General features: G+C 52.9%; 1 protein-coding gene across 4 annotated transcripts; it reads left to right on the forward strand.

The window, feature by feature from the left end:
• Positions 1 to 1,939: 1,939 nt before the first annotated feature.
• C2CD4D (C2 calcium dependent domain containing 4D) lies at positions 1,940 to 5,008 on the forward strand. Of its 4 annotated transcripts, none has more exons than XM_044944364.2 (2): positions 1,940 to 2,741; positions 3,772 to 5,008. In XM_044944364.2, the coding sequence occupies exon 2, from the start codon at positions 3,850 to 3,852 to the stop codon at positions 4,894 to 4,896; it is 1,047 nt and encodes a 348-aa protein (XP_044800299.1). In that variant the 5' UTR covers positions 1,940 to 2,741; positions 3,772 to 3,849; the 3' UTR covers positions 4,897 to 5,008. The 4 variants fall into 4 exon arrangements, with proteins under 4 accessions (XP_044800299.1, XP_025143609.1, XP_044800300.1 ...); XM_025287824.3 differs by lacking the exon at positions 1,940 to 2,741 and adding an exon at positions 2,748 to 2,881; XM_044944365.2 differs by lacking the exon at positions 1,940 to 2,741 and adding an exon at positions 2,751 to 2,889.
• The last annotated feature ends 6,374 nt before the right edge of the window (positions 5,009 to 11,382 follow it).

The raw sequence follows: 11,382 nt of genomic DNA on the forward strand, positions 1-11,382 counted from the left end.
ACACAGCTGCCAGAGCAACCTTTTTAATGCATAAGTCAAGTGGTATCACTCCTTAGCTCACCACAAGGAAAAGCTAAAATTGTTTCAGTGGCTTCAAGCCCCACAAGATTCTGGCCTTACTATCTCTCTAAGGTCATCTTCCCATCATTCATTCCGTTCCAGCTACACTGGACTCTGCCCCCTTAAACACTCCAGGCATGCTTCTGCTGCAGGGACTTTGCATTTCAATTCCTTCTGCTTAGAATGCTTTCCTTTCTCCTTCCTTCATATCATTACTGAAATGTTACATTCTCAAGATGGCCATCCTTGACCCCACTATTTAAAATTGTATGCTCTCCTGACACCCTCTATGATCCTCCCCTACTTTAATTTTCTCCCCAACACTGATTTTCATCTGACAAGCTGTATTTTTTACTGATTCATTTTTGTCTATGGTCTTTCTTCTCCCACGAAAGTATAAATTCCATTTGGCCAGAAGATTTCTCTGTTCTCTCACTGCTATATCCTCAGAGTCTAGTACACAGTGCCTGGCATGTGGTAGGTAGTCAATAACTATGGGTGGATGGATGAATGAAACTAAAGAATCAAACTTCCCTGAATCCTACCCTTCCTCTGAACTTACCCCAGAAGACAAAAATGTCCTTATTGTCAAGTAAGATTGGATTGGGGTTTCTGTTTTCATGTACTTGTAGCAGAAGTCAGTCTAACTGATACCCAAGTATGATCTTTTTCACTCTTTTAGTTTTAGTTGTTTTTTTTTTTTAATTTCTGTTTAATTCCCTGGGTCTTCGTTGCTATGCATGAACTTTCTCTAGTTGCAGCAAATGGGGGCTACTAGTTGCATTGCGTGGGCTTCTCATGGCAGCGGCTTCTCTTGTTGCAGAGCACAGGCTCTAAGTGCATGGGCTTCAGTAGTTACAACACAAGGGTTCAGTAGTTGTGGCACATGCGCTTAGCTACCCGTCAGATTGTGGGCACTTCCCGTACCAGGGATGGAACCCGTGTCCCCTGAATTGGCCAGTGGATTCTTAACCACTGGACCACCAGGAAAACCTCTATGTATGATCTTAATCTTCATGCTAACTCTGAAGTTTAGATATTTTCTCTCCGTTTTTCAGATGGGAAAGAAGAACTCCTGAGAGATTAAGTTACATGCTGGAGGTCATACATTTAGTAAGTCCCAGGGCTCAAATCCCCAACCTGACTGATGCCACAGCTGCGAGTTCTTGGTTGCAGCATTCCACACAGACCACTGTCCCCAGAAACGACACCAAGGCTGAGCTAAGTCAGAAGCCTTTGGATTGGAGGGTCTGGGTGCTGCCAGTCATCTCCATAAAGGAAACATTTGCTCCCTGAAGACTCTTAAGTATCAGATGTCAAAATAATAATCTTGTTCATTTCCTGAATTTCACAATTTGCCTTGTTGCTGTCGTTATCATCTGTCTGCTTCCCCCTTCTATGTATCCCCAGCATTTAACACAATGAAGGGATAAATGAACTAATTCAGATACAATTGTGCTTGAAGTGAAAATGTTAGTCACTCAGTTGTGTCCAACTCTTTGCTACCCCATGGACTGTAGCCCGCCAGGCTCCTCTGTCCATGGAATTCTCCAGGCAAGAATACTGGGGTGGGTAGCCTTTCCCTTCTCCAGAGAATCTTCCTGACCCAGGGATGGAACCCGGGTCTCCTGCATCGCAGGCAGATTCTTTACTGGCTGAGCCACCTGCTTAATATCATTCATTCATTCACAATTCTGATTGAGCATCTGACTTGTTCTAAGCACTGTCTTTGTGATGCTTACAGTCTACTAAGGGAAGAGGATATTAAACAGTCACAGAAATAAATCACACACACAAAAAAAGAAACTGTGAACAGGGCCATAAGGGAGAAGTATGGGGCACTATGAAAGCAGACAACAGAACGTCCTATTTTCAATGGGAGAATGTCAGTGAGGACCTCCAGATCTGAAGGGTGAAGGGGAAGTGGTCCTCGAAGATGAATGTCCTAAGGCGGGAATGAAGGATGGTGAGTGTTCCTGAAGTACAGCTGATGGTCTCATCTTGCCAGTGGTGGCCTGTGTTTCCTAGAATCTGCCTTCAAGGACAGGAAGGAAGGGGGAGACACTATGTTTACAGTTTAACACACATCTGACAAGCCTGACCTCTGCTCACTGATGGAAACAGCTCTGTCCTCAGTGTCTCTATGTCCAGATATTTCCAGCTTGGTCACTTTTCCCTGGTCCAGTGTAATTCAAAGAACCAGTCACTGCAGTCACTGTGTTTGGGAGCAACTGGGATGTCTCCAGAACTAAACAATGGGGGCCAAGGCAGGATTCCAGCAGGGAGGGCTTTGCAGAAGTTACTGTTTGTGCGGTCAGGGTTGTAGGTTTCACCTAGGAAGGTTGGGTGGTACCCGGGTAGCATTAAGGGATGGAGGCCACTGCAAACGAATGGCTGTCTCCCTTTTCACAGCAGCCCTCCCCAACTCCCAGCAGAGAAGGCCCCAGGGCACAGGGCTGGCTTGCTGCTAGAAACCTGAAGGAAAGAGTTAAGAAGGCCGGGCTGATGGACTCAAAGACAGAGCTGTGTTTATCCAGGAAAAGAGGTCGTACGTAGACAACGGAGGCCCCTGCCAGCTCCTCCCAGGACTGGGCTGGGGGAGCAAGCTGGAGAGGAAGTTGTTCCCCTCCCGGCTTCGATCGGCCCCTGGCCCGACGCCAGGACCCAGAGGCGGCCCACAGGTGAGGCCTGAACTCTGGGCGCCAGGCCGAGCCCACTGCTTTGGAGCTCAGACTCCCAGACAGAAAGTCAGAACATCGCGCTCCCTGGGAGTGCGGTGAGCCGGGCGGTAAGCGCGCTGCGGAGAGCCTCCCGGAATCAGGTCAGAAGGTGACGGAGAATCAATGCTGTCTTTGTGCTCAGCGGTTTCCTAGGGAGAAAAGGAGTGAAGAGTGGGAGGGGCGGCCCAACTACTCGGTCCGCTGCAGACTCGGGATGCGGTAGGACTGGGAGGTAGGGAGCCGGATAGCCAGGGCTTAAGTCGGGGGTGGCATCCTGTGCCCCCAAGAGGTGCTCTTCTTGAGCAGGCCGTGGGTGCTCTCGGGGCAGCAGTCAGATGTGAAGGCAGGTTGTTTCTGGCCTGGAACGACCCCGGAAGGCGAGGGAGGAGCAATAGGATACAAGTGGGGAGAGGGACGAAAGATGGCTCAACCTGCAGAAACTTGCGCAGCCGCAAGGAACGGGAGCCAAGGGGTGGGGGTGGGGAGGGGAGTGGGGGGAGTCCCAAGCGGAGCCAGATCAGACCCTGGAGGAGAGCCCCAGTGTTCCGGAATGGGCATGGGAGAAGGGGGTAACCCCCCCTCCCCTAGGGCCGCGGTGTCTCTTGAGGAGGAGAGTGAATATGAGGGAGTTTCAGCTCTGGGTCAGTGTTTGTGACTACAGACCTTTTGATAACGTGGTGTTACTCGATTCTTCTAATAGGAGTCTAGGGTTCCAGTGGGTGCGTTAGGCCTTCTCACTCTGAAGTGGGTGTACATCTTTAGTACCAGTGAAAGCAGTGGGGGACTCTGTGTACTCGTATGTCCGAGGCCTGACTGTCTAGCCCTGGATTCCATTTCTCTCCGGACCCCCAGACTTTGTCGCCCTTTGTTTTTGCCGCTCAAAAAGGGCCTAGTGCGCCGGTTGGGCCCCCAAAGAAGGGAGCGGCAGCAGATCACCCGGTGTACATTTGCAGCATCATTCACCTTGGGCTCCCCTTCTTTCCTTGCCCAGGCCTCCACGCTGGACTCGGATCCTCTCGGCCTCGTGGAATTCGGACTTTCAGCACTCCACCACCACTGCCGCCGCCTCATGTGGCTCTTGGAGAAAGCTGGCTACAGGGCAGGGGCCGCGGAGCCCAGGGCCCGATGGGCGCCCTCCAGTTTGTTTCCTAAGCGCCGCACCCCGTGCCCGCTGGCTCGCCCCTGCCCCAACGTCCTCACCCCGGATCGCATCCCACAGTTCTTTATCCCGCCGCGGCTCCGGGACCCAGGTGGCGCGCTGCCCCACAGCGGCGGGCGCGGCCTCCCCGCGACCTGTTCGCTGCCACACCTGGCGGGCCGCGAAGGCTGGGCCTTCCTGCCCGAGAGCCCGCACACGCGCCGGCGCGAGTCCCTATTCCACTGGCCACCGCCCACCCCCGCCGGCGGGCTGCCCCCCGCGCCGTCCCGGCTGCACGTCTCCGCCCCGGACCTGCGCCTCTGCCAGGCCCCCGACAGCGACACGGCCTCGTCGCCGGATTCGTCGCCCTTCGGCTCGCCGCGGCCAGGCCCCGACCGGCCCCGGCCGCGCTCGCTGTCCCGGGTGCAGGCGAGCTCAGCGGTCAGTAGCCCGCACGCCTCGCGCCGCGCGGGACCGCCCACGCCGCCCCTCTTTCACCTCGACTTCTTGTGCTGCCAACTGCGGCCGACCCAGGAGAGCGTGCTGCACCTCGAGCCCCGGGGAGGGCAGCTGCGGCTCTCCGCCGAGTACCCGGCCGGGCCAGGGCGGCTGCGGCTGCGCCTGGTGAGCGCTGAGGGCCTGCCGCGGTCGCGGGCCGGCCCCGGGAGCGGCGGCGGCGGCTGCTGCGTGGTGCTGAGGCTGCGGCCGCGCGCCCGGCCGCGGGGCCAGCGAAGCCGAGTGGTCAAATGCAGCACCAACCCCATCTTCAATGAGGACTTTTTCTTCGATGGGCTCGGCCCGCCGGACCTGGCCGCCCACAGTCTGAGGGCCAAGGTGCTGGACAGGGGCGCAGGATTCCGCAGGGACGTGCTGCTGGGGGAGTGTGAGACGCCCCTGATTGCCCTGCTGCCGCCCCTGGGTGCTGGGCTAGGTCCCGGGGCTTCCCTGGTTGCCTGCCCATCTCAGCCTGTAGCCTGAGAGACGGTCTCTTCCTCAGGAGGGCTCCACCGGGTCTACAGTCTCCATTCTTTCCATCTGCCCAGCATGTATTTATTTTTGCAAATAAAATATCTGTCTCCCCTTGTTTGCACATTGCGCTGTCAGATCTGCAGCCTGCCCTCCTCCCTCTGCTCTGGCCCTACAAGGGATGGAGGAAGCTCATTCAGGTTTTCTGATTTGGAGCAGACCTTAAGAAGTGGTTCTCAAACTTGAATTTGAGTATCACAATTACCAGACATCAGAAATGCTGGATGAGCTTGTTAAACACAGGGAAGGAATCCTGAGCTCTGTTCCTGAGAGACTCAGACACTAGTTCACTAGGTCTGAGCTGAGTGGGTCCGAAGTCCCTGCTCAGCAAGGCCCCTATCCCTTCAGGGGGCCCTCCAATCACTGAAAAGCTCTGTGACTGAAGCCCGCATAACTCTCCTTCCCCTGGGGGTTCCTGGGGGGTGCACAGGGGAAATCAACACTCCCCACCCATCTAGCACCCCACTCACACCCACATCTGATCTGAAGAGAGAGATGAAATTTCTGGGTCTTGGGAGTGAGTCAGAGGATGTCAGACTAGCAAACTATGCCTTTAGGGATCCTCTCTCCTGCCTGCTCCTGCCATACCTAGGCCTCCCTGGGGAGTAAAGCAGCACTTGAGTGCTGAAAGACCAAGATATAAGGTCACAGGGATTGAGGTCCTGGGGGCAGAGGGGGTCCCACTGGACTGTGAGAGCTATTCTCATGGATGCTCAGAAAAGGCTACCCAGTGAGTAGGGGCAGAATGTGGAAGATGGATACATGTAGGTCACAGTGTATTTACCTCCTACCAGAATGTCCCTGACGTCAGCAGTGACCTTCTTCTCTCTCACCCCTCCTTCTCTGAAGCTGGTTCCTCTTGGCTCAGGGCAGGCTTGGGAGAGGAAAACAGGGAGGAGGAGAAGGAGGGAGGGAGGGAGACACCATGCCAACCCAGCTTGTTTTTCCCACCCCCTTGGGCCATTTCTCATTTTGCCAAGTGCCCATAACCAGGGCCAAGCCTTCGTTACCTAGATAAACCTCAGCATATATAATGCGAGCATTACACACACACACACACACACCATGCTCCTCCATTCTTTCTCCCTCCCATGATTAGGTCTCTCCCCAATCCCCCAGGCCAGGGAAAATCCTGCTCCAGATGTCCACCAGGTGGTAGCATTGATCAACTAATATTAAGCACTAACAGCTACAAAAAATATGATCGCCATGAAATGGCAACCCACTCCAGTATTCTTGCCTGGAGAATCCTGTGAACAGAGGTGCCTGCTGGGCTGCTGTCTATGGGATCGCACAGAGTCGGACACGACTGAAGCGACTTAGCAGCAGCAGGAGCAGCATGCAAGGAATCTTATCCAACAACTTGTAAGCAACTCCCATGAGAGTTAAGTACTATTGTTAATATTGTTATCCAGTGTGACCTCAAGTTTTACTAATCCAGTGAGGGATAGAACTAGGATTTAAACCACAGTCTGGCCTTAGAGTCTGAGCTCTCAGTCACCTCACTATAGTGGTGCTGGATTTTGAGAGTCCCTTGGACAGTAAGATCAAACCAATCAATCCTACAGGAAATCAACCCTTAATATTCATTGCAGATGACACCATCTTATGGCAGAAAGCCATAAGAGAAAATAGCCTCTTGGTGCAAGTGAAAGAGGAGCGTGATAAAGCTGGCTTAAAACTCAACATTCAAAAAAAGAAGATCATGGCATCTGGTCCATTGAGTTCAGTCACTCAGTCGTGTCCAGCTCTTTTTGACCCCAAGGACTGCAGCACGCCAGGTTTCCCTGTCCATCACCAACTCCAGAGTCTGCTCAAATTCATGTCCATCGAGCTGGTGATGCCATCTGACCATCGCATCCTCTGTTGTCCCCTTCTCCTCCTGCCTTCAATCTTTCCCAGCATCAGGGTCTTTTCCAATGAGTCATTTCTTCCCATCATGTGGCCAAAGTATTGGAGCTTCAGCCTCAGCATCAATCCTTCCAATGAATATTCAGGACTATTCAGGATTTCCTTTAGGATTGACTGATTTAATCTCCTTGCAGTCCAAGGGACTCTCAAGAGTCTTCTCCAACACCACAGTTCAAAAACATCAGTTCTTCAGTGCTCAGCCTTCTTTATGATCCAACTCTCACATCCAACTCTCACTACTGGAAAGTCCAGAGTTTAGTTTTGACTAGACCTTTGTTGGCAAAGTAATGTCTCTGCTTTTTAATATGCTGTCTAGGTTGGTCATAGCTTTTCTTCCAAGAAGCAAGTGTCTTTTAATTTCATGGTTGCAGTCACCATCTGCAGTGATTTTGGAGCCCAAGAAAATAAAGTCTGTCACTGTTACCATTGTTTCCCCTTCTATTTGCCATGAAGTGATGGGAGGAGAAGGGGACGACAGAGAATGAGATGGTTGGATGGCATCACCAATACAATGGACATGAGTTTGAGTAGGCTCCGGGAGTTGGTGATGGACAGGGAAGCCTGGTGTGCTGCAGTCCACGGGGTCGCACAGAGTCAGACACAACTGAGCAACTTAGCACATACACACATGGCAGGTGCTGGGCTTTGGATACAGCAGTGATCAGAACAGAAACAGGAGCTGTTACACAGAATGGAGTCAGTCCAAAACAGAAAGATAAATATTGATATCAACACATATATATGGAATCTGGAAAAATGGTAGTGATGGACTTATTTGCAGGGCAGCAATAGAGACTCAGGGCTTCCCAGGTGGAGCTAGTGGTAAAGAACCCTAGAGAATCCCTTGGACAGAGGAGCCTTGGGGGCTACAGTCCATAGTGTGACAAAGAGTCTAAAGCAATTGAAGTGACTTAGCATGCAGGCACAATAGAGACACAGCATAAAGGACAAGCTTGTGGACACAGGGAAGGAAAGGAGAGGGTGGGATGAATTGAGAGGGTAGCATTGAAACATATACATTACCACATGTAAAATAGCTAGCTAATGGGTAGTTGCTATATGACATAGAGGGCTCAACCTGGCGCTCTGTGACAACCTAGAGGGGTGGGAGGGAGGTTCAAGAGAGAGGGGACATATGTATACCTATGGCTGATTCATGTTGATATATGGCAGAAACCAACACAATATTGAAAGCAGTTATACTCCAGTTAATAAATAAACACTGAAAAAAAAAACAGAAATGGGAATCAGACAAGTTACAAAATGAATAAGCAAAATGTAAAAATGTTACTTGGTAATCTGTTTTAGAGAAAATTGAAGCAGGAAAGGGGCAAAGGAAGGAAGTCAGACAGAGAGAAGAAGGGAGGAATGGAAAGAGAGAGAGAGAGACTGAAACATTTCTTTTTAACCGCAGTACTTTGTACCCGTAGGTCCTGTATTTTACTCGTTATGCCAGTTAATCATTGCAACCACTCAGCACGGTGGGTTCTGTTCCTATTTGACCGAGCAGACAGATCAGAGAGGTTAAGTAAACCTGCCTGAGGAGCAGCCCTGGCTGCAGGGAAATTTCAGGACTGTGGCTTCCTCCTCACCTCCTACTGCTGCTCAGAGGTGGCTGAGAGGTGAGAATTCAAGTCCATTCCAGTCAGGAGCAGTTCACTCAGCGTCCACAGCGGCAACCTTCCCCTCCCCACACCCTGGGGACCACAGTGTCTCAGGAGGAACTTCCTGGCGAGCTAAAGCCACAAAAGCATGCCCTGGGGCCACTAAGGTCAGAAGAATCCCTCCAGTGTGCAGACTGCTCTGGCCTCAAAGTATGTTCAGACACAAGTCTGGACCGATATTATTGTCCTCCTTTTATTTTTTTTAATTAATTTATTTATTTTAATTGGAGGCTAATTACTTTATAATATTGTAGTGGTTTTTGCCATACATTGATGTGAATCAGCCATGGGTGTCCAGGTGTCCCCCATCCTGAACCTATTGTCCCCCTTTTAATGATGTGGTAACTGAGGCCTGATAATAGTAGGCTGCATTCTTATCTGTCTTTTGGCTCCAAAAATCAGAGCTCCTGATTTTCAACGCTCCTTGCTGCATCCAAGCCTAAATGACCACAAATGCTAACTGACAGGCAGGGGGACATGGAACGTTCAGGGCCAGGAACTAGGGCCAAATTTCTACTGTCCCTCCACCTACAGTGGCCTTTGTGACAGGAAAGGGGAGAGCTGGTGACTGAGGTGTTTATAGAAGTGGGATGTCTTTTCTTTCATGGTTGAGGGGCCTGGGCCCCCTTCCCAAGTCACTCCAGTGCGTTGAGTTCTCCCCAGGCATGGACCTCTTAGGGAGGACCTAAAGGAAAGTGTTCCTAATCTCTGGGTCAGGCTTGCCAGAGGGGTGGGCCTCGAAGGATGGAGCTGAGGTAGTATGTGGCATGCAGGCTGCCCAGGTCCCCGTACTTTCCACCTTTCCACCCCAGGCCCCCCCAGGAGGGCAGGCCTGCCCTGAGCTTTAAGTGGTTTCTGTGGTTTAGGGGTGGGGAAGAAGGGAAAGAGAAGTTGGTGACTGTTCCCCAGTTCCAAGCCGCCACCACCACCCTCCACCCCCTCTAGGCTGCTTGCCCCTCACTTTCAGATTCCCCTGATAAGGGAACTTGGGCACGTGGAGGGTGAAATGATTCTCTGATCCCTATCAGCCTCTTCCTTGCATAAAAATGTGAGGAGGAAATAACCAATGCCCTGCTCTGAAAGAAGGGGCATTCTGGATTCCTCCAGAAAGGGGGCTGTGATTGGAGCAGAAGAAAGGAAGGGTAGGCACGAGGGGACTTCCCAAAAGGGTGAATTACCTTCTTGCCCCAGGGAGAAAGAACACCAGCCATCCATGCTCAGGGCAAGGAAGGGGTAGAAATGTCCAGGAAGTGTGTAACTAGCTTAGGTCTAGGAGGACCCTGTCTTCCCAACCACCAGTCACTTCCTCCCCCACCTTACACAGTGACCCAAAGCGGCGGGGCTGAGAGAGGCAACCAGACCCGTGGTATCTGGGGCAGGCAGGGCTGCCTGGCACCATGCCAGGGCCAAATGCCCATTGCCAGGCGCTCTGCATGGCCTCTGCTCTGTGCCCATGCTTGGGAGATCAGGAAGGATCCTGAGAGACCCAGAGTCAGAAAGGAAAGGAGGCTTAAAGAGAAGAAAAGAGAGAGATGAAGCACAAAAAAAAAAGAGCCTCAGGCATGGGGGGTTGGCAGGGGGAAGCACAGAGAGAGGGTCCTGAGTGGACGCAAAGCCAACTGTGGGTGGGGAGGGGCTGGCAGAGCAGCACTCCCGGTGCCCCTGGCCCCTGCCTCTCACTGGCTCCATTGATCTGCCTGGGGGTTCTTCAGAGAGCTTTGCTTACTGAAGCCTGCCCAAGGGGCTGCACCCCAAAACAGACCAACATCCTGTTCTGTGCAGAGAAGTGTACACAGATGCGTGGGCCATGCATTTACCAAAAGGACACGGGGATAATCAGAGTCTCAGAGACACAGACACACGCCCTCAGACTCTCGGTACGAGAAGGTCCCCAAAAGTTTCCGCTTCACTCTTCCTCACTCCCTACCCCCTTGTCAACCATCCTGGGAGCTGGAAAGTCCTTCTCTACTTCTAACCTCTGTCCTGTAAGCTGCAGCCCTCGGAGACTCTGGGAGCCACCTGGGAATGGAGGTGCCGCTGGGAGCCGAGCGTGAAGCTCCAGGGTGGGGCATGAGTGGAGGATGGCGAGATGGGAAGGCAGGCCCAGGAGGGGACAGCTACCCGCCTCTCCACGCCAGGTGCCACGTGCACCACGTCGGGGGGAGTGGGCTGCAGTCACGAGGCTGAGGCATGTCTGGCTCCTGCTCTGCTGTTTACCAGCTGGGAGTGAAAGCAAGAGGAGGTGCCAGGGAGCCTCCCCACTGCAGCCTGGCCCCTGGCCAGCCGGCCTGTTGGGTAACCAGGAGAGCCAGGCCCAGCTAATCAAACTCTGGGCCGAGGCTGTGCAGAGGATCAGTGGCACCCAGGACCCTCAGAAGCTGTATCCCGTGGCCTCCCCAGAGCACTTCCTCCGTGGGGGCTGCCAGACTGGGGGTGGGGGGGTCTCCTTCCTGCAACTACTGCATGAAGCATGTCTCCTCTCCTCTCCTCTCCCATTGCTCCTCTGCCTCAGCACACACCTCCAGGCCTGCCCCTAGCACCCAGCAGACCAGGAGGCTGTGAAGGCATCAGGGAGCCGGGGAGTTCTAGGGAAGGTCAGCAAAGTGCAGAGGCTAAGCAGGCAGAGGCCTCAAGGAAACCAAGAACTGCTGGGATGAACCCGACCTCACCCTGTAGAGGAGGCACCATCCCCCAAATAAGCCATCCCATCTTCATCTCTCCCCTCCCCACCTCCCCTTCACCAGTCACCTGTCTTGGTGGCTCAGTGGTAAAGAATCTGCCTGCCAATGCAGGAGACACAAGTTGGATCCCTGGGTTAGGAAGATCCCCTGGAGGAGGAAATGGCAATCCACTCCAGTATTCT

Source organism: Bubalus bubalis, chromosome 6, assembly GCF_019923935.1.
Source record: "Bubalus bubalis isolate 160015118507 breed Murrah chromosome 6, NDDB_SH_1, whole genome shotgun sequence".
Classification (NCBI taxonomy): domain Eukaryota; kingdom Metazoa; phylum Chordata; class Mammalia; order Artiodactyla; family Bovidae; genus Bubalus; species Bubalus bubalis.

Excerpts from the sequence above, each read along its gene's own strand:
- C2CD4D (XM_044944364.2), top strand. The coding sequence starts at position 3,850 with ATGTGGCTCTTGGAGAAAGCTGGCTACAGGGCAGGGGCCGCGGAGCCC.